This window comes from Sphaeramia orbicularis, chromosome 16 (assembly GCF_902148855.1).
Source record: "Sphaeramia orbicularis chromosome 16, fSphaOr1.1, whole genome shotgun sequence".
In the NCBI taxonomy this organism is placed as follows: Eukaryota; Metazoa; Chordata; class Actinopteri; order Kurtiformes; family Apogonidae; genus Sphaeramia; species Sphaeramia orbicularis.
This window is the reverse complement of record NC_043972.1, coordinates 44579025-44600467: the sequence shown is the minus strand read 5'-3', so window position 1 is coordinate 44600467 and position 21443 is coordinate 44579025. Positions and strand designations below refer to the sequence as shown.

At 37.3% G+C, this 21443-nt stretch overlaps 1 protein-coding gene and 1 long non-coding RNA gene across 3 annotated transcripts in view; one reads left to right on the top strand and one right to left on the bottom strand.

Annotated features, from left to right (window-relative positions):
- Positions 1–21443, bottom strand: part of ago3a (argonaute RISC catalytic component 3a) — a 62660-nt gene that overhangs the window by 17764 nt on the left and 23453 nt on the right. The window contains exons 3-10 of one of the 2 annotated variants that reach the window (XM_030157197.1): positions 20265–20385; positions 17903–18111; positions 15942–16078; positions 9760–9894; positions 7971–8058; positions 6371–6518; positions 6044–6163; positions 1693–1836 (exon numbers count right to left, since the gene is read on the bottom strand). In XM_030157197.1, the coding sequence (XP_030013057.1) occupies positions 1693–1836; positions 6044–6163; positions 6371–6518; positions 7971–8058; positions 9760–9894; positions 15942–16078; positions 17903–18111; positions 20265–20385 (1102 nt within the window). The remainder of the gene's footprint in view (positions 1–1692; positions 1837–6043; positions 6164–6370; positions 6519–7970; positions 8059–9759; positions 9895–15941; positions 16079–17902; positions 18112–20264; positions 20386–21443) is intronic. The other variant, XM_030157198.1, reaches the window with a different exon arrangement.
- Positions 5023–5927, top strand: LOC115435025 (uncharacterized). Its single transcript, XR_003937630.1, has 3 exons — positions 5023–5056; positions 5741–5742; positions 5807–5927. It is a non-coding gene; the product is annotated as an uncharacterized LOC115435025 (long non-coding RNA).

Sequence of the window (21443 nt, the reverse complement as noted above, 5' to 3'; positions counted from 1 at the left end):
CTCACACACATCAACCACTCATTACCAACATTATACAAGAAAAAAAAAACACAATTAATACAAATGTCTATACATATATTTACACAATACAAAAAAAAGGAAAATCACTCCAAACAAAGGTGTGTGCTAACCATCTCACCAAAGAAACATTTATTTAACATTTCATTTCACATTCCTATTTTATTGCAAAGCTAATGTGATGCAGCCTATGTTATGTGCGATTTAATCAACCAATCAAATTTTATTTTTATAGCGTCAAGTCATAACAAAAGTTATCTCAAGACACTTTACATCTAGAATTGGCGTAAACCAGACTCTTAATATGCTTCACTATTTTTCTTCTGTTTTTTTTTTTTTTTACATTAAAAACACACAAATAATAGTGAATAATGGTGTCTTTTTCAGTCACGAACAACCTGTGAGCTTCCAAGAAGATATTTATTCACCACAGTAGTGACGTTTTGGGCATCGGCCCTTCATCAGACATGGGACAGGTCATGACTCACAGCTGTTTATATAGGACACTAATTACGATATCACGTGACAGGTAATGTAAATTATCTCTTGTTAACAGTATCATTTAAATAGATGTAAGTGTCTTTAAATTCATAATAATTCATGTAAGTACAATAATCAAGTTTCTTTAAATGAATATAAATACAATGATCAAGTTACTTTAAATTCAAACAAATTCATACTAATACAATAAGCAGGTTTCTTTAAAATCCTACAATTTCATGTAACTACAATGATCAAGTTTCTTTAAATTAATATAAATACAATGATCATGTTACTTTGAATTCATGCAAGTTCATACAAATAAAGTGATCAAGTTACTTTAAATTCAAACAAATTCATACTAATACAATAAGCAAATTTCTTTAAATTCCGACAAGTTCATGTAACTACAATGATCAAGTTTCTTTAAATCCATATAAATTAAAAAAACTAGTTTCTTTAAATTCATACATATAAGACTGTCATGGGACAATAAAAAAGCAGTGTTCTGTGTGTGTATTTTTCTGTCCATCTGAATGTGGTGACAGAACCACAGCATTAGTGCAATATTTACATATGTACAAAATATATGTCTGAAGCAGTGTTGAAGTACATCCAAATAGACACCAAAACTACAGTGATGGAGAAAAATTATGTACACCACATACACCGGAGTGGAGTAATCTTTTCATCTGCTGTTTTTTTGGGATCCTGCACACCTTTTAACAACTGGATGTGCGTGTCATCACCTCTTTTCATGTCTTTTTTTTTTTTTTTTAAGTCAAACACACACTGTAATGTAGAGTAATGAAAATGTGTCTGCTTACGATCTAAAACACAGAACATGTTAATCACTATTGTGGTTCAATCTCAATAAATGATTCTTTTTCTGTAACTATTAATTATATATTGCACATTGGTACAATGATGAACTACACAATCAAACACTTTGAAGGATAACTTATCCCGGCTTGAATAGTTTATTCACAAATTATGCACTTTTTTTATATAATGCAGAAATTCAAGGCGATTGAGGCTGAACCACAAGAAAACTGGCCAAAAACACAGACACCATGAAGAACAAACAGAAGCCAGAGTTAGTTCCCCTTCCAGACACCAGACTGAAGGTTGAGGAAAAAGGGGGTCAGCGTGGCAGACAAACAGAGAGAATGGGCGTGATTTAAAGGAAGGTACCATAAAGTGCTCTGTGCTCACCCTGCCGCCGTATTGCAGCATTGGGGCGGGTAGCACTCGCCCCGTCACGTGGGCCATCTCGTCGCGCACCTTGAACTGGAATTCCTGCACAAAAGGGTCGGCCTCATAGTTGGCACTGCGCACCTGCAGAACGGGAGAAGAGCAAAATGGGCGCAGTGTCACAGAAAGGTGATATTCCATTTGATACAAGCGTGTGAGTTGTATTCGTTTTATCTTCTGGTTGTCTTTTAGATGCTATTGATCCTATTATTGTGTATCTGTTTTGATCAGTTTTAGTACATCTTATGTGTTATTCTTATTTTGACTACTTTCAGCATATCTTATATTTTTATCTACAACTTTGTACAGCACTTTGTGTTGTTTTGAATGTGCTACATAAATAAACTTGACTTTGCCAACTTACTCTAACTGGTTGTGGATGTTTAGTGATGGTTCTGCAGAAATTACATTCATAATGTCATCTCAACACCAATATAATCTGTACCATAATGACTAATGTGGTACTACTGCACCTACTAGTGCAGTACGATACGATATACTTTATTGTCCCCTTAGGGAAATTTGCCTTGGACTCCAAGAGCTGCCAATAAATAACACAGAAGGATTAGACTAGGACAAAGATGCAATCACATAACCCACACATATTGCACTAACCTGTATCACACAAGACTCATAAATAGTTAAAAGAAACATGCTAGCAATAAAAAACAATGACAAAGAATAAAATACAACAAGATAAGATAAGGTAAAAGGTAACAGATAAGAGATAACACACTGACATTGTGTGTTATTCCATTACTTTTTATTTCCATTTCGTCTGTTTAGTTTTGATTTCAGTTTATTTTAAGTGAATAGTTCATGACTGTTTATCATTTCAATTGGTCTTAATATGATGGAAAGCATTTATTTTTGTACCATTAACACTACAAAATTAAAACAAATCAGATCTGACCTACAGTTCTGTTCAATTTTATTTTGTGTTCAATACTTTGTTGCAGGTGTGATTTAATTTTCATGTTTTTGAAAAATGGTGTTTATACTTATTTCAGTTCGAGATGCATTGAAATTGCAAGCACAAACCCAAAGCTAGTCTATACAATGATATAATTGGGAAAAGGTTGCATTTTAAAAAGGTCAAGTATTATCTGTTGAGATTTTGGATTCACTGACATCAAGCAGAGAATAAGACCAACACTAAAACTTCTCATTTTAGTGTTAATTCTTATTAACCACAATTACACTGTCACAGAATGGGTATTAGTTGTAGTTTTACTTATTATTTATTAAGATGACGATTATAGGATATTGGTGCATAGGAAAATAGAGGGGAAATTAGTGACAAAAAGGTCACAAAATTCTGGATGTTACAACAATCTAATCTATTAAAATAAACAGAAGCTTGGTACAATTATTTGTGTATTTGGACCCTAATAGTTCAAAAAGTTTGAATTTGAACACTCCAGGTGCTGCCAAGCTATCTTTATATTCATTCTGGCAAAAATCAAGTGGATTTCTGCAACCTATTTTAATTCCTGCTTAATTTGTTACATTTTATAACTAGTTACATCACAACATTTGCACATATAAGGTCAAGACTTCAGATGAACATTTCTTCAAGTACGCCATGATTGTTTATCAGCAGCAGCGGTTGTAATCCATACTGAAAATATGTCCAAACTTCGAGCCGATTACCTAAAATGTTCAGTTGTTGGTTTTATTAGCGAACACAAGTGGCTGAACGGGACAGTCAACCTGGAGGGGGTAGGGTCATTTGCATTTAAAGGGCCAGTGCTCAAAACCACCTTTCTGGTGTCATTACTCAAAAATAAGGTTAAAGATGAACCTGTGGAGTTTAATTAATAAGTATTCAGACCCAGACAGAGCATTTACAGTTTATGCAGACCACAGGGAAATGTTTTAAAATGCATAATTCCATTTAAAAAACTAAAATATCACTCCATTAAGGTTAGGCTCATATATAAAAATGTAGAAGGCCAAATCGTATGTATTAGACATCATTTGAAGGTGTGTGTTATGATTTTGTGAATTTAGCACATGGCTGAAGCGTAAATCACATAAGCTCGAAAGTAACCCTAAACCTAAAACTAACTATTATACGAGTGGCCAATGCCCATTAGTAATTAATGGATCACTATCTGCATGGCTGGTAAGGTTTCCACATTTGAAATGGTGTTTATGACGGAGACCTGACAAACAGTCTGGCTGCTTTTGCTTTGTCATTTTCATCTCTCAACTCTTGCTCATCCACCCACATTATTGTGAAGCGACAGTCCAATGGTAAAGCACCGTCTACAGTGATTTCCTGTATGAAATCCAGTCATTTTGCTCCTGAGAGAAAGAGACGGGGACTGTGCTAATATGGAACAGGTACGGTACTGCTAAATCTGATAATGGCTGGAGGCGATGTACCGTGTGTCAGTCTCTGCACAAACAGGACGCTGCTGCAGCCTCATACGCATCAAACCATTACAACTCTGGCATTTTGTTGACCCTAAGTAGCCCTGCCTTGTAATTGCCAAATGCGATGGGAGAAGCATACAGGCATACCTCTGTTAACCATATGAAACAAGACGGGGAGAGAATTACAAAACGACCTTTAAAATATCAAGATGAGCAGCTGTGTTGATGGCAAACCCAACAACAAGGGTATTTCACGAAAAAGGTTACATGCACTTTGCTGTCAAAATGTAGCAGGCCTACATTAACATACAGATTTCTGCCTGAAATAAATGGCGGGTAAAGGTTTAAATTATTACTATAATGGATGTACCGTTTTAGAAGCACAGGGATTTTCTCACCCTAGGTTTGATTATAAATACGCTAAAGCAAGGGTGTGAAACTCATTTTAGTTCAGGGGTCACATTCAGCCCAGTATGATCTGAGTTGGGTCGGACCAGTAAAATATTAGGAGTGAAAACAGTAAAATGACATTATGAAAGTGTTTACATGTACAAAGTTTCCTTAAAAATGTGAATAACATGAACAACCTGAAATTTCTTACGAAAAATAAGAGTAATTTTAACAATGTTATGCCTCAGTTTATCATTTACACATGTGCATTACAACTTACAGATCACAGTGGATCTACAAATACACAAAACATTTAGTAACAGGCAGAATATTGTTAAAACTACACTTACTTCTCTTAAGACCTTTCAGGCTCTTCATATTTGTTGTGAAAGGATAGGTTGCACATGTTCACATTTTTATGGAATGTTACTTTTTACACTAAAATGAAGAGAAAATGTTACAGTTGTCATTATTTATAGTGTCATTATGATAGTATTTTACTGGTCTGATCCACTTTAGATCATATTGGTCTGTATGAGGAATATGAACTAAAGATTTTAACATCCCTGATTGTTAATAGCTTCAGTGTAATTTTTGCATTTCTCAAATTCATCCCACAGACTGGACTGGACCCTTTGGTGGGCCGGTTTTGGCCCGCTGGCCATATGTTTGACAACCCCAGTTTAGACCCTTTCAGGTTTTGCTTCCAACTTCTTTCTAAGCACGTCTACAGCACTTCACAATGACAAAGTGAAAACAGGTTTTGAAGTACTTTCTTAATTTGTACAAAACCATAGTGACCCAAGGCTTTATGGTACAGTAGACAAATGGAAGCAGTTCCATTCTTAAAGGCACTTGACAGCCTGCTGTGAGTTCCCCGAAAGGCAAAGGTGGGATCCACTGAAGATCATATTGGTCTACAGTCACGGAAAAAGTTATTAGACCACCCTTGTTTTCTTCAGTTTTTGTTCATTTTAATGCCTGGTACAACTAAAGGTACATTTGTTTGAACAAATATAATGACAACAACAAAAATAGCTCATAAGAGTTTAATTTAAGAGCTGATATCTTGCCATTTTCCATTTTTTTCTTGATAATAACCAAAATCACTTAAGTTCTTACATTAATAGCTATGGCACTGTATTGTTAAAAAGAGTGTTTTTTTAAGCATTCCATGTTTTCTTTACTGTCTGTTTTAGTCACATGATACACACAGGAGTTATTTCATAACCATTATTTTTGATGACTTTTGATGGTCTAATAATTTTGTCCGCAAGTGTAGATGTGGAATATGAACTAAAATCATTTTACCACCCCTGATTGTTAATATCTTCAGTGTAATTTTTGCATGTCATAAATCAATCTCATGAGCCGGATTGGACCCTTTGGTGGGGCCAGTTTTGGTCCATAAGCTGTATGTTTGACACCTGTGCGCTAAAGGATAATTTCTGTCTAAAATATGTATTCGGATGGTGTGTGTGTGTATCAGAGCGATTCTCCAGCTGTGTCCACAACTCACCAGCCTGCTGATCTCCTCCTGCCTGTCAGGTGCAGAGCGAGCTGTGGCTTTGATCATAGTGGAGGTCTGATTATCCGTCAGCTTCTTGATGCACCGTTGACCTGCTACAATGTTACACACCTGCAGGGAAACAAAGAAAACAAAAACCTTGAACAATCCCTTAACATGTCCCTTTAATATTCCATCCCGCATCTGTCCTGCCTGTTTTTCGACCAGTGATACACAGCGACACCTCAAGACTGCAATTCAGATTTCATCATTTCGTCGTCTGTTTATTATACTGGAAGAACTTATGACAAAAGGAATAGAACATTGTTTTTCGCTCACCTCCAAGGGTAAGTAGGTGTGCTTTTGCTCCTGGCCCACTTGTAGACAGGGCAAATGTGGATACTTGAGCTGCAGGTTGTACTTCTCTCTGAAGTACTGGGCTACAGTGCGCTCTACAGTCTGACCGTTCTCTAGTTGTAGAGGGAACCTGCAGAGAACACAGCATCTCATGTCAAAAAACTAGACAACCAAGTGGATATGATTCATCTTATGATACAATACAATGCCGAAAAGGATCATAATGGGCTTAGAGGCCGTCTGGGTTCTGTGGTGTGAAAAAATTATGACGAAAAATAGAACACAACAGAACAGAGCAGGTTGTCATTGTGTGTACAATGGAATTAGGAGTGCTACTCCAGTCAGTGCAACAATATTAATAATAAAACACCAGCACGACAGAAAATAAGAATCAAGTGAACATAAAATTACAAAAACTAAAAGTAAGATAAGCAAATAGAATATGAAATTTACAAAAGTAAGATAAGAATAGAGCTAAGTGGAATAATTAAAAATAAAAAATAGACATAAAATATAAATAGACAATATTTATCACAGTAAAAGTAAAATACTATAATTAGAGTCAAAAGTCTATTCGTTTTAGCAAATAATAATGATGGTTAATGAAACTATTTGTGGATAACTTTAGCTTGTACATGTAGGGGAAATAAATATGCTTTTTGAACTTTTTATTAGCAGTTGCAACTGTAGCCACCAAACCTGATTAGGTCCTAGTCCAGTCCAGGTATCTTCATGCAACATTAAATATCCTTACCAGCTACTACAATTAAATTCAGTGCATAAAGATCTATGCAGGAGTAAGAGTAAGTAAGAGCTACTTTAGTTGTATTATGGGTTACGTTAGGCTAAATGCCTTTTAACAGTTATTCAGCTCTAGGAGCTCCACACAAACACTGACGTAGCAGTTCAGTATTTCTATGATGGGAAAACCCTGTCCTAAGGAAAGCATGGACTATTTCGTTCTGCATATACAACAATTTCATAGCAATCCCCCTCTGAACTGTAGCTTTTTCTTCTTCTTTTTTTTTTTTTCATAAACTTTAATGTACTTTTAATGTTTAATGCAATGAAGAGACATAACTCAGACTGGAGGCAAAAACAATCAGAAGAAAAATAATGTGAAATCTTTAACTACTGGCACAGCCATATTTCTCAGCCAGTGGGGATTTATCTTCTTTAAAACCGTGTTATAAATATAGAATTTGCAATAATAAAAGATAGCTAAAATGAAGTTTTAATATAAAATCATATCCACAGCGTATGTTCGTAAAATCAAAGTATCATTGAGTCATCCGTTTGATCACAAAATGGTGACAAAACACTTTTTTACAAGATTTAAATATTGTAGGTATTCTACTCTAGATGACAAATACCAGCAAATTGGCAGCTGCATGGACTGGTTACTTCACTAAAGGATGACTAATGTTGACCATAAGGCTGTCAGATGAGTCAGCCATTATCTGGTTTGTTTGGTAGCAAATTGGTGAACGCATCCTCTGTGGCTGGCTTTCCACCCTCGTCCACAATCCACATACTCCGCCCTACGTCTCCTGTTCCCCCGCCTTCCCTTGGACTGACTCACGTTTGATGGCTGGCAGGCCGACGGGTCACGTTGCAGACACGGTACTTCCTCCGCATGGTTCCACAGTGCGTCACCTCTACCTTCAAACCTGGTGAATAATAATAGTCATGTGTTGGAGTAGCATTACAGTGAGATTCTGTGTAAATAGTCAGTGACATACTGTCCTGTTCCTACTCAAATTCTCCCTCTTTCTGTATCACATTGTTCACAGTGTACCTTTATTCTGATTCAACCCTTTAACACCTGAGACATTATTTCACTGAAATATGCTGCTGTGAATTTGCGCATTTCAGTGTCATCAAAGTTGCTCTGAGTATGTGCTTGTGTTCCTTTTCTCCAGTGGTTTTGCTTTACCGTGCGTTTTAAGTGTCAAAACAGGGTGGAATAACAGAAAAAGACAGAAGAATTGAAGTTTGACAGGTTTTTACTAAATAAGGCACTCAGAATGTACATCAATAAGAGATTTTGGATGTTGAACTAGTGATGTCTTGATCCGATTTTTTTTTTTTTTTTTATGATTAGTTTTGCCAATACCGATCCGATACCAACTTTTTATTATGAAATTTTGATATTAATTTGGAGTCATTATTTAAAGGTTATTATTGCTATTATTTTACTTGAGATCACAATTGGGCTGAATGTGGAACCTAAACTAAAACAAGTATGACTCTTAATAACTTTAGTATAATTTTTGCACTTTCCAAATTCATACAGTGGGACAAATTAAAACCTTTGGCAGGCCGGTTTTGGCCCGTGGGCCGTATGTTTGCCACTGCTGTAGCACGTCTATGGACAGGTCCATCCAGGGATTATATGGGGGTGTGTTCTGTGCTGTACGTTAGTGATGCGCAGATCAGCAGGTTACCCGCTGGTCGGGTTGGGGCGGGTCAAAAGCATGTCAGTTTATTTGCAGGGCATGTCAAATCATTCCGGTACCTGTGGGTTGAAAAAAAAAAAAAACCCTGACCCACGCATCACTGCCGTACGTACCTCACAATGAGTACGCACAGACAATAAAATGAAAGTGAAACTTAAAACGCTTTACTAATTCCTCTAAGTCTCCCACTGTTGTGCAGCTAATTTTCCTTTTCCCTGCCTTTGGAAACTTTCATTTGAGGGGGCAGGATGCTTGTTTAAAAGGGCATTACCCCCCCCTCCCCAGAACGGCCCAATCTCATGACTGAATCAAATCCGATCTTCTAAAAAATGCCAGATCGGCAGCTGATACCAATCTTTAGATTGAATCAGGACATCATTATGTTGAACATGACCTGTGAACTGGAACACATGGGACATCAACAGTTATTTGAATATTGCCCCAGTAGTTTTTTTTTATATCAGTCTAGCTGCATTTTGGCACCGGTTGAACTCCAAAAAGCAGTTACACGGTCAAAACTCTGCAAAAACAGAGCAAAAAACACATAAAGCAAAATTATGACAACACCGCAAACAGTAAAAACAAAAAATGACGAGGAAAATGGTGTAAAACAAAAAAAGCCCCAAATGTCTATTTTTATACCAAATCGGTCTCACACACTGCTCTGTGTTTTGCCCCCCATTACACAGGCAGCAAGGGGTGAACTGAGCATGCTCAGATGTCTATGGAAAGCACAATGTCTACTCAATCAGCATGTTTAGAATTTTTTCCTATTGAGCAAACGGTTGAATTTTTATGACTATGTAAAATAAATCATACATTCAGAACACTCACCACAGACACGCCAGGGGTTAAAGGGTTAACAACCTGTCTCTCATGAAGCCACACTTCTGTTCATGCATTCTGCCTCACCTTTGATTTCTTTGGTGAACTTGACCCGGTGTGAGTCTGTGAGAGGGCGTGGCTGCTCGTCTATGTTGTGGATGTCCAGCACTTCACACATAAACTGGATGACTGGCTGGGCCTTGTAGAAAGCGGTGGCAGACACTGCAAGATGAAGCAGAGAAAAGGATTGAAAAAACACGATATAACACAGTCCACTAAATGACAATAACTAAGTCACTGAAGTAGTGTTATACCATGGGCGGGCTTTACATTACAGCTGCACTTTAGTGGCGTACATGTAGAAAAGGAAAATCGAAGAACCTGAGCTTATGGGACCTTGTTCTGGCCCATTTGTGTGACTTTACTAAATGTGAGGAACAGGCTTTAACTGCCAAAGAACCTTTACATTTTCATACACAAAAGCTGACACACACAGCTTCAAGTAACACAAGTATTGCATGAATACCAGATGAATTGCAACATGGGGATGGAATGTGTCCTTGAATGTGCTATACAGCTATTTTGTTCGTAGAGGCTTATCGCGAGTGTGTGGAGACACTCCACAGACTGCAAGAGCAAATCAATGGCGCGGGAGCAGTGAACACCTATGTGCTATGATGTTTAGTATAATCTTCCTTCATCCTCCTGAGACCCAGTAAGTAAACTTTTTTGCCATTTTACATTAAATAATTGCCTTAATTGGGAACAGCATCATGGAACAGTTTTTTCAGATACACTTTTTATTTTCATTTTTTATATATATATTTATATATATATATATATATGTAATGTCCATTTCAGTGGACTTTTTTTTTTTTAAGTAAAGCTGTGAAATTCTTGTCTACCACCGAGGACAAAAATGCATCGCTGGGTCTCAGAAGGATATACTACACTGGTTCCCTTTGTGGTGTTCAAATCCTTGACTGATTCAAAGACTGTGGCACTGAAAAAATACGAATGCTCTGTGTGCAGGGCTTTCCAAATTGTTTTAAGACTCATGACAACAAAAATAGAACCAATGTCCCTGAATCTCACTGGCAAGTTCTATCAAGAATCAATAATCCAGGCTGATACAGGCCTCACGGATGGCCAGCAGCTCATAATACAGCACCTACCGAACAAAGGAAGGATATTTACAGTTCATAATCTATAGGACAGGGGTCAAACACATGGCCCATGGGCCAAAACTGGCCCACCAAAGGGCCCAATCCAGCCAGCAGGATGAATTTGTGAAATCAAAAATTACACTGAAGATATTAACAATCAAGGATGTCGAAATAATTTTAGCTCAGGTTCCGCATACAGACCAATATTATTTTACTGGTCTGACCCACTTGAGATCATAACATAATCATAAATATTGACAACTGCAAATTTTTCTCTTTGTTTTAGTGTAAAAAAACTCAAATTACAGGAAAATTTTTACATTTACAAACAATCCTCTATGTCTGAATGCAGGAGATCAATCTCCCAATAGAAGTGGGTTGTACTTTCACTGGAGAAGAACTCAACTAATTAAATGAAAGTCCATGTATGACTTCCTATCAGTGCTCAATCGTAACTATATCAATATCTGTAACCATTTCCATGCTATAAATCATCAAAATATGGACCATTATAAGTAAAGGCAATTCTTAATATTTCAAAAGTTCATAAAAAATGCAAAATTTTTCTCAGAACTGTGAACAAAACTTTATAGACATTGCGCCAAGGAGGATTCATATAAAATTAGAAGTGAATCCAAGCAGTAGTTTCATTGCAGACAATGTTTGAAGAAACTGCTAATGAAGATGTAGACACAGCACCTTCACAATAACTTGTGGTCTATCGGCTGCTGAGCTAAAAAAAAACAAAAAAAAAACATGCAGCATCCAAGCTATAAAAACAAAAAGACTATGCTGATATTCCTCCAGAGTGAATTCTGGAGTTAGACTGGAAAAGGCAGTGAAATCAGTTCATCATTAGTAAAAATTGGAATTGGGTGTTGACCCCATCACGTGTTTACTTTAAATGGGCCTATTACAAGAATAAATGTGCCATTTTACAGAGAATGCTGCTTTATGTCATTTGTAGTCTGTTTGCATTTAATTCCACTTATAGGGGTTCTTCACAGTCTGTCAGTAAGTGACACTTTAGTCCATTTTATCCTGTAGGAGTTTATTAAACCGGTTTTCCTGCCAATGAAGAAGTACTGTGATGCTTAGTGAAATTGAGTACAGACTCCAGTGTCGTAAGTGCAGAAATGACCACAGGAAATCGGTGAGACAGCCAAAAAATTACAGCTGTCACTGGAGGTGTAATGGTTCTCCAAATTCACAGTTCAGTTCAGACCATCATTTCTGAGCCACACTTTGGATTAGGGAGGCAAACGTGGAAAAAGGATTATCTTTCAAAGACAAGTTATTAAAACAACTACAATTTTGAACATCAAGAACACTAAATATGCACTTGTTTTTCTAACTGACTGAAATAAGATTCTGCTTTGAGGTGCTGTTACGGACTTTTGGTACCTTTTAAATAATTGATAGTGTTTTATATGTATGTTTTTACTTTAGTGATTTATGTATGGTCTTAGAACTGAGCTTTATTATGTGTTTTATGTAGATTTTTAGTTTGGATGTATGGCTGTGATTTATATATATAAATAAATAAAGATAAAAAAAAAAACTAACATTGTGGCAGTAGATACATTTTTAAGACGAACCAGTGGAACAATGACTTGAGTTTGTATCACAGATTCTGTCTTGGATTCATGAAAGTTACACCTCAAGCTGTCACCACTGATGAGCTCAGACAGAATGTGTGAAAAATTAAATCCGTCAAAGAAAATGATTCTGAGGAGAATCGACTGACAAGAAAATGTGAACGATTACTTCAGGACACAGTGTTTACTTCATTAGTGAACACGTGCTTTTATATCAGCTAATGTCTAAATGCTGCAGTAATATTAGGCCAGAATTATGAGAAAATACATCATTTTAAATTGCATAACAGCCATTTTCTGGATGGAGGAACCCCTAAACCATCATGTAGTAAATATGCAACACCTCTGGCCCAGCACGTCAGTCCTCCAGAAACTCCAGAAAAACCCTGGTGTGACTTTAATATAAGACAGGTGACGTGACAACAGGGTCCGATCAAGCAAAAGTGAACATCAAAATGAAAAAGTAGATTTGAACACATCATTTATCAAGTGGGCTCATTCTTTAGCTAAAGATTTCTATTCTACGGAATTGTTATCCTTTTCAAAATACCACTTGTAGAAAAAAAAGTTACTATCGAATTTATCGATTGTACTTTTTACACCATAGCCATGCCTCAGATATAAAAGTATAGCTTGAATTTGACACTAAAAATTATATCTAAAAAATTGCAAAATTTATTCAATCTGCCACATTTAAAAAGACTGAACTGTTACCGAGAATCTACTCTTCATATGTAATTTTTCCTATATCAGTATAAACCACCAAAAGTTGTAAATAACACCGTGTTAGTATTAAATACATTAAATAAAGCACTGTGATTATATCAGGCTTGTTGTTTTAAAAAATAAGTTAACATTTTGGGTGACGCATACAATAGTAAAGAGTCATCCACGTGTTACTATGGCAGATGTGTTACCACATTCTCATTTCAATAAAACAGAGACTTTTCAATATTTTACACCAAAATTTATTTTAGCAAAGTTGAACATAATATCTAAAGGGTTTTGTCCTACTTGATATCAATTTCTGATGAGAACCACGTTTTGATTGTTAAAGCTTAAAAAAACTGATGTCCATTTCAAGTCCATGTGTTACTGAGCAGTAATTTGACATTTTTCACCTAAAAACTTTATCTCCTCAAATTTTGTTATACATAATGTTAAAGTGTTTATAAATACCTACCCAAATATGTATAATACATGCATATAAGTTACTCTGCTTACATGACAGAGACTATTGAACACGTGTTACTGCTTGATCGGACCCAACAAAGGTTGTTCTGCTGTGATGTAAGAAGCTCCTTTTCTTTCAGTGTCTTTGACAGAAACACAACAAACACACACCTAGGAATGACACACAACCAGTGGGCAGACGTACACCCCTGGTTTACAAGACATGACAGCCCCTTAACCACCAGGAGGCAGGAAGTGACATCACACTACTGTATGTCAACCTCACCCTTCTTGTTTCACATTGTGTTTGTGCTGAAGTGCTTATGAGTCATTCATTTAAATGTAAAATTGAGTGGTCTCATTTCTCCATAATTATACTTATTTCCTGCCTTGTGATGCCCTGTGATGACAGCAGTGGGAGGCATTGTTTGTTCCATTCACACACACATAATTAAATAAACTCAACAGTGGCAGCTCATGCCGTTCTTCATGTAATTCCACCACACCACAGGATATAAGAGTGGTGGATAATTAATTATGTGCTAACAGTTTGCTGTTGGAGAGTAGAGGAGAAACTTTAGGCGGCCAATTGATTTGTGGGGGGAAAAGGGCGGGAAAATCAGACAAAAGAGAATGAGAGAGAGAGAGAGGAGGGGGAGTGAGTCAAATAGACAGAGGATTGAAGCACTTAGAGCGAAAACAAAAGCTGTCTGAAGGAAATGCACCGTGTAGCTCCCCTCCTGACCCCAGCAACACCCACCAGCCTCACTCACAACGCCACAACCACACACCGACACCGGCTGCTCTCCGTCGCCTCAGCAACCGACCAGTGCGTTCCCATCCAGCCGACAGCCCACCTACCTCCAAGTTCCTCTGACACACTCACTCACTTTCTCTCTTGTTAAAAGACTCACAGTATCCAACAACCTCCTGCAGTGTGCATATGGCAAACACATTCATCACACATTCTGCCACATATTTTCCGCAAATAATAACAGATTGCAAGTGTAGCGCTACTGCAGGTCATCAAACAGAGCTTGACCGACAAGGGGCCAGTGCTGGAGCCAATAAGTGGATGAGATACTGGAAGCAGATTCAGCAGAACTGGCTTAGACGCGGCTGTTTTCACTTGAGAACAATGGATCACCAGGGACTGAAGCAGTAAAGAACGCTAAAATCTGCATCAAACACAAGCTAACAAAGGCTGGTCAGTCATACACTTGTATCAAGGTGACACAAATAAGTAGCCTGTAACATGACCACAAGATCAGAATGTATTCCAGGATGACTGGACAATTTCCATTTCACAGTTCTTAACCTCCCAACTCAAATTCCCAGATATTTTGGTGGATTTTTCAGAAAATATTTGACATCCGAGTACAACTAGATGTTAATTATGTACATACAGTAAATGCTTTTAAAGTCCAGCTCTCAATGTGCAAGTTATATTCTATGTACAATGTCATGTCGCTATATAATTGCAAGACTTTTTTTTGCTCTCGTCCTGCAGCTTATACAAATCAGTTACTATCCAACACTGGAGAAGAGGCTACTCCACATAGGAGAGTGCATCTAGTCACATGTCCTTTACTCCTGCACACAGTGGTAAACATCCTGTGTGAGAATTCTGTTACTCTCATGTGCATTATTGCTTTTTCAAGACACACAAAAACTAGCTCAAGTAATCACAAAAAACAGACTTTTTTTTAGCAATTCTGATCACAATTTTCAGATGTGATAATTCAAAACGTTAATGGAAATAGATTTAATCAGTTTCTACTGTTCTCCAACTTTATTTGCTCGAAATGTGTTACCATATGTACTTGTAGCAAAGAAAACCCATCAAGAGTTTTGAAGGTGCTCTGCTTCATAAAAAAAACATAACCTCTGTCCCTGCACCACAGCTCTCAGCCCCAAATGATGAATAACCCGTTTGTGTATTTTCCAGACTTTAGTTCTCTCCAATCTCATGGGTGTGACGCTGCCAGGTTGGATCTGCCTTAACCACAACCATTCCATTTCCTTGAACATAATATCGCTTAAACTGATTTAAAAATAACTTGTGTCATGGAGTTTTTATGTCATTTTAATCTCACCTATTAATTATTAAAATTTAATTTCCCCCACCAGTGAAAAGGAAACAGTGAAAATAATTCTGTGTGCAGCAAAATGCATCCATTTCATCTGCCTTTTAAAAAAACATAAAAGGTTTTGTTTGAATTTGATGAGCAGCGAAAGGAGGAGTGACTTTCACAATGTCGTAGCTATGAGACAGATTTGAAGAGTTGTTACAGTCTTTTTGAAAGTGAAGACTGTATAATTTGGCTCTTACCATCAATATTAAGCATCATCTTCCACATGGCGGGGCGCACAGATTGGTGGAAGCCGAACCAAACCTCCCTGCCCCCACCTAGCGGATGGTCATAGCCCTCTGGAGCAGAGAAGAAGGAACGACCCACAGGAGTGTACCTGATTGGAGAAAAACAGGATTTATCAGAAAAGTGCAAAGGAGAGCAAAGAAATGAAACCTAGGGCAGTTCTAAAATAATTAAAATTTATATATAAAAAAAAAAAAAAGTAGTTGTAGTAGAGTAGTTGACATCTTCAGTTGTAGGTTATTGGAGGTTACTGAGTGTTTTCCAAAGATAAGGACTGAATTAGGGAAGAAATCTTATAGGTTTTCAGCTCCTGATGCCTGGAACCAGCTTCAGTCTGAGCTCCATCCACAAACACTGATTCCTTTGACTGATTTTAAAGAGAGCGTTAAACTCTGGAATCAAGGCTGTTGTTCTGAAAAGGTTTTTTCTGTGTTTTCAAATGCTCTTATTACTGTAAAACTATAATTATGTGATTGTATAGCTGCTGTCTTGGCCAGGTCTCCCTTGCAAAAAGAGATCCACCATTTCAATTGGACCAACCTGGTTAAATAAAGGTTAAATAAAAAATATGATGTTACATTGTCACATTTAACCTTAATATTGCCTGAAGTCAAACACTTGGATCCATCTTCCTCTTATTTTTCTAGCTGACAGGTACATTAGCAATTTGACACTGGATTTCTTGGTGAATCCTGTACCAAAAACGACAGTGTCACAACACCAATATGATATCAGGCCGCAGCCTCTCACGTACAGAGCCAAATGAAAGATGTCAACAGAACCACTTTTTTCATTAAAGTGCTGCTGATATTATGTTGGTCCGTGCTCCTGCTGGGGCTAAGAGAAGTGATATTGAGTAAAGACAGGGCGAGGTCAAGTGTGGCACTGTGCTGGGTTCCATAGAAGCTGCCTTTCATTTCCGCTGTGCTCACAGCGCTGATATTGGTCTTGCTGTGACAAAACAAATAAAAAGCATTTGCTTTAATATTAGCAGCATCATTTTTACAATGTGTTTGGTGTTGTTATCTATTGACCTTATCTTCAGTGAATGAAGACAGAGGTGTAAGAATCAACAATGAGGATAAACTGGTTTCTTTAGGACTGGGCCCAATGTCATGTCAAGCATTATCTGTTAAAAATCTTAAGAAAGGAATTAATTAACTTTTTATCGGGATTGCACAGGTCCCTAAACAGTCTAAAGACAGTGATATTTTGAGCTTTAGTCATTAAAATGCCTTCAAGAAAATACTCACATCTTGAAAAAAATTAAATTATGTTGTTAACTTCAGTCTTGGTTATACATGGATTTTGTGATGAAAATTTTTATTGATCACACTTTTCTGAAATCAACAAAAAGGTAACATGGAACCAATGACCAGAGCATACCCAGCTAATATGTTGTATTGTAGTTTGTGAGGCAACATAGCATCGCCTCTTCAAAAAGTAGCATGTTCCACAAAATACACAGTTAATATTGTTTTTGTAAATGTCAGTCAATGCATGTAGAGTGGCATCCGGCCTAAGAACACAGCGCTCAGTATCTGCTGAGACCTCCAAAAAACATAAAAGCTGCCTTAGCTTGCCATCACCAAATGAATTAATTCACTTGGCAAGTAATTCTGGGACTTCTTTTCCAAGAATGTAAATGAAAAGACTGAAATTTGGTCTTAGACTGCAGCAATGATGGTCTTACATTGTATTGTAAATACATTGATATATAGACTTGATATTTCATTATAGTTTATTCTTTATACCTCTTATTTATTCCTGTTCTATTTTTTTACCTCGTTTTTTTATAAATAAAAGTAATAAAATGAAAAAATCTTTGAATCTTAGAAAGGTCTTAAAAAAAAAAAGTCTTACATTGAAGTTGTTGTAAACTGAAGTTGGCTGAATAAAAACATGAGCCTCTTACTTCATGGAGGGCAGGTGTCGCAGTACTACATCCACAGCATGGACAGGGTTGGTGCTGATGGGTTTGTCCAGTTCCAGGGGCTCGGGCATGCTGCGACCAGTCAGCACCTCATGGAGCATGTGCCAGCTGACTAAAGACACAAACTTGATGGAAACCTTAAAGGGGCGGTCTTTGCCTCCCTCACCTGGTAAAGTAACGTCTAGGTCCACCTGAGGGAGAAGACAGACGGTTAGACAGGGAAGTAACAGCAGATTCTAGCCATCGCTCTAAAGATTTGGTGAATTTGTGTTTGTAAACATGTATGGTTGATTGAGTTAGATGTTAGTGCTATGGTTTGTATGCATATATGGCTCTAGGGGAAAAAATATAAATAAATAAGAGACTGCTCTAGATGTACAGACCTGAACCCCATTAAAAAGCTCTGGAATGTGATCAAGAAGATGAATAGTCACAAGCCATCAAACAGAGCTGAGCTGCTTGAGTTTTTGGGCCAGGAGTGGAATAAAACAGCCAACAGGGATATGAATGACCGGAGAGCATGAGAGCTGGGACTGAAAATCAGGGTTATTTTTACAAATATTGATTTCTGAAGAATTCCCAAGTTCAAACATTAGTATTGTTTGGCTTGTTTTTTGGCATTAGACAAGGCCTGAAGACATTTTTGTACAAGTTCCAATTTCTGCAAATAAAATCTAAATGAAAAACAATATTTTAAATTTGGAAGACATTTGTCAGTAGAATCTCAAATACACAAAAATGTCACTGATGCTGTATATTGTGAAATACTAGACATATTCAGAGGTTTGTTTTATTATATTTTAGCAGATTTAATGGTAGCTTTTATTCTATTTTATTTAAAGGTCCTGAACAGAGAATTCATTTAAAGTGGATTACTGCGACACCATCGGCCGGAATCTGTGAAGTTTTTAAGGGACAAAGACTATGCTTCCCATGAGCACTAGTGCCTACTGTTGTAAGGGCATAACTATGGCCAAAGCCTGCGTTTGAAGCTAATGAATGAGGAGCGGATCCTCTTTACAACTCTGCATTTCTTCTTTCCAGACAGTAACTTGCAGGTGCAAAGTGACGTTTGAAACGAGACAAGCAAACTTCATTAAGTCTGTTTGTAGCATAGTTTAGTAACTAGCATGAAAACGAAAGTGAAACTAAACTGGAAGTCCGACTGATGCTTCTGTGTCTCTTTTCTTCCAGAGCTCCGGAGTGTTACACACAGACCAGTGTTTAAGACGTGTCCCAATAATATATATTTGCACTAGCTTTTCCACAAAGTATTCAGTCATTTTCATAAATGACTTCAGTCATTCAGCATCGTCATCATTCTGCATTAGCAGTTCAGTGCAAGCTGCTTCAGCCTTCTGCATTCACAGTATTCTACTTTTAGAATTGTCTTGTTCCTGAAGGACAGTTTAGTACCCAGGCCCTGGCATGAACATTAAACTCCATACAGAACCATTTCAGTCTCACCTTACAAAGCCTTTAGTTTGGGACTGAAACAATGATCCAAATAAAACAGATTACCCACATCACAGAGCTAGCCCTGTGGCTAACACAGAAGTGTTTACTAAGTGTTTGACTGAGCTCTACCAACAGCCACTACAGTCAAATACACTTCCAATGCATATGTATAAAAAACAGAAGCATTCTATACCTGTGTAAGGAAGAAGGACAACTCCAGCTCTGTTTTCATTCCTTTTAACTCCCTTAGTTCTCTCAATCTGTTCAATGCAGAGGTTTACCGGTGTTTTAGTCCGTGCTCGAACACTGTCCCGTTTAGTTTTCTTTTTCTTTCTGTCAGTCTAGCTCCAGTTCCAGTGTCCACCATTACAACAAAATAAATCCAATAAATCCCTTTCTTTAGGAAAAGCTTGCTTTTCACTACTTAACTCTGCCAGTCGGTGTGTTGTTGTCATAGTGACATAAGTCTGCCAAGCAGTCCAGTCTTGTCCGACCCGGCCAGGGATGCCAGAAATAGCATTTGGAAATAACCTATTTGGTGTTGATAATCTCATTTTAAATTGCAGACTACGATCAGGCATATATCTAAAAATGAGACTTTTTCAAGATCACGCTAAAGTCTGTTCAGCACCTTTAACTATTATCCATTTTATTTATTGTTTTATCCTATTTCATGCTGTATACACCGAGACCTGGGTAACTGCATTTCGTTCTGATCATGTCTAATGATTGAATAACAATAAGTTTGAGTCCGATGTTATTTAAACTCATTCCTTGAAGTAATAACACTAGCAGTTGCTTCATTTTTTCCAGAGTTGTGTAGCTGCCACAAACTCACTTTTACCAGAGACAGAGGAGAAACTGTCTGTGTCTTCGGCTAGCTTACCCCTGTTGGTGCTACAGGCAGTGGGTTGGCTGTGTACAGGCTCTTCTTTCCATCGTAGACCGGCCTGCGATCCCCAAAGATTGTCACCTTGAAGTGCTGCACCATGGAGTCCACCACCTCCCTACACAAAACAGTATTGAAGTATTAATGTAGTAAATGCTGACATGTTCAAGACAAATGCTGTAAAAAGTAAGAGAACTAAAAGTCATTGCCTAAATGAGTAACTGAAAATGCAAATATACAAGAAAAGAACAGATATTTTCACATCTTTAGATCTTGCACTTACGTCAAAGCACTATTTCTGCACTGACCAAATATCCAAGTCAAAGGTCTGCATTCGAAACCATACTTAAGTAAAAGTATACAAGTTTCATCAGCCAAATGTACTCAGAACTTACACACATCTGGAACAAACTACCAGAAAACTGCAGGTCTGCTGAAACTCTCAGTTCTTTTAAATCAAGGTTAAGACTCATTTGTTTACAGCTGTCTTTGATTACAGGGTTCCTACAAGTTAAATTTAAGACTTTTTAAGACCTTTTTAAAGGGGTTATATTTTGCTAAACCCACTTTTATGAGTCTTTGGTACATTTATTTGTGTATATGGACCCTAATAGATCATAAAGTTTGAATTTGAACCCTCCAGGTGCTGCAAAGCTATCTTTATATTCATTCCGGCAAAAATCCAGAGGATTCCTGCAACCTGTTTTAATTCCTGCTTAATTTGTTATGTGTATAACTAGTTAAGTCACAACATTTGCACATATAAGGTCAAGACTTCCGATGAACATTTCGCCGAGTACGACATGATTGTTTATCAGCAGCAGTGGTTGTAGTAAAAACTGAAAATATGTCCAAACTTGAGCCGATTACCTAAAATGTTCAGTTGTTGGTTGTATTTACAAACACAAGTGGCTGAATAGGACAGAGCAGCACAGTCAACAACCTGGAGGGGGCGGGGCGTGAAGTGGCTTGTTTGCATTTAAAGGGCCAGCGCTTAAAACGACCTTTCTGGTGTCATTACTCAGAAATAGGGTTGAAGATGGACCTGTGGAGTTGAATTAATGAAGAATTCAGACCCAAGCAGAGCATTTACAGTTTATGTAGACCACAGGGAAATGGTTTAAAATGCAGAAATCCATTTAAAGAAGCAAAATATCACTCCCTTAAGACTACTTA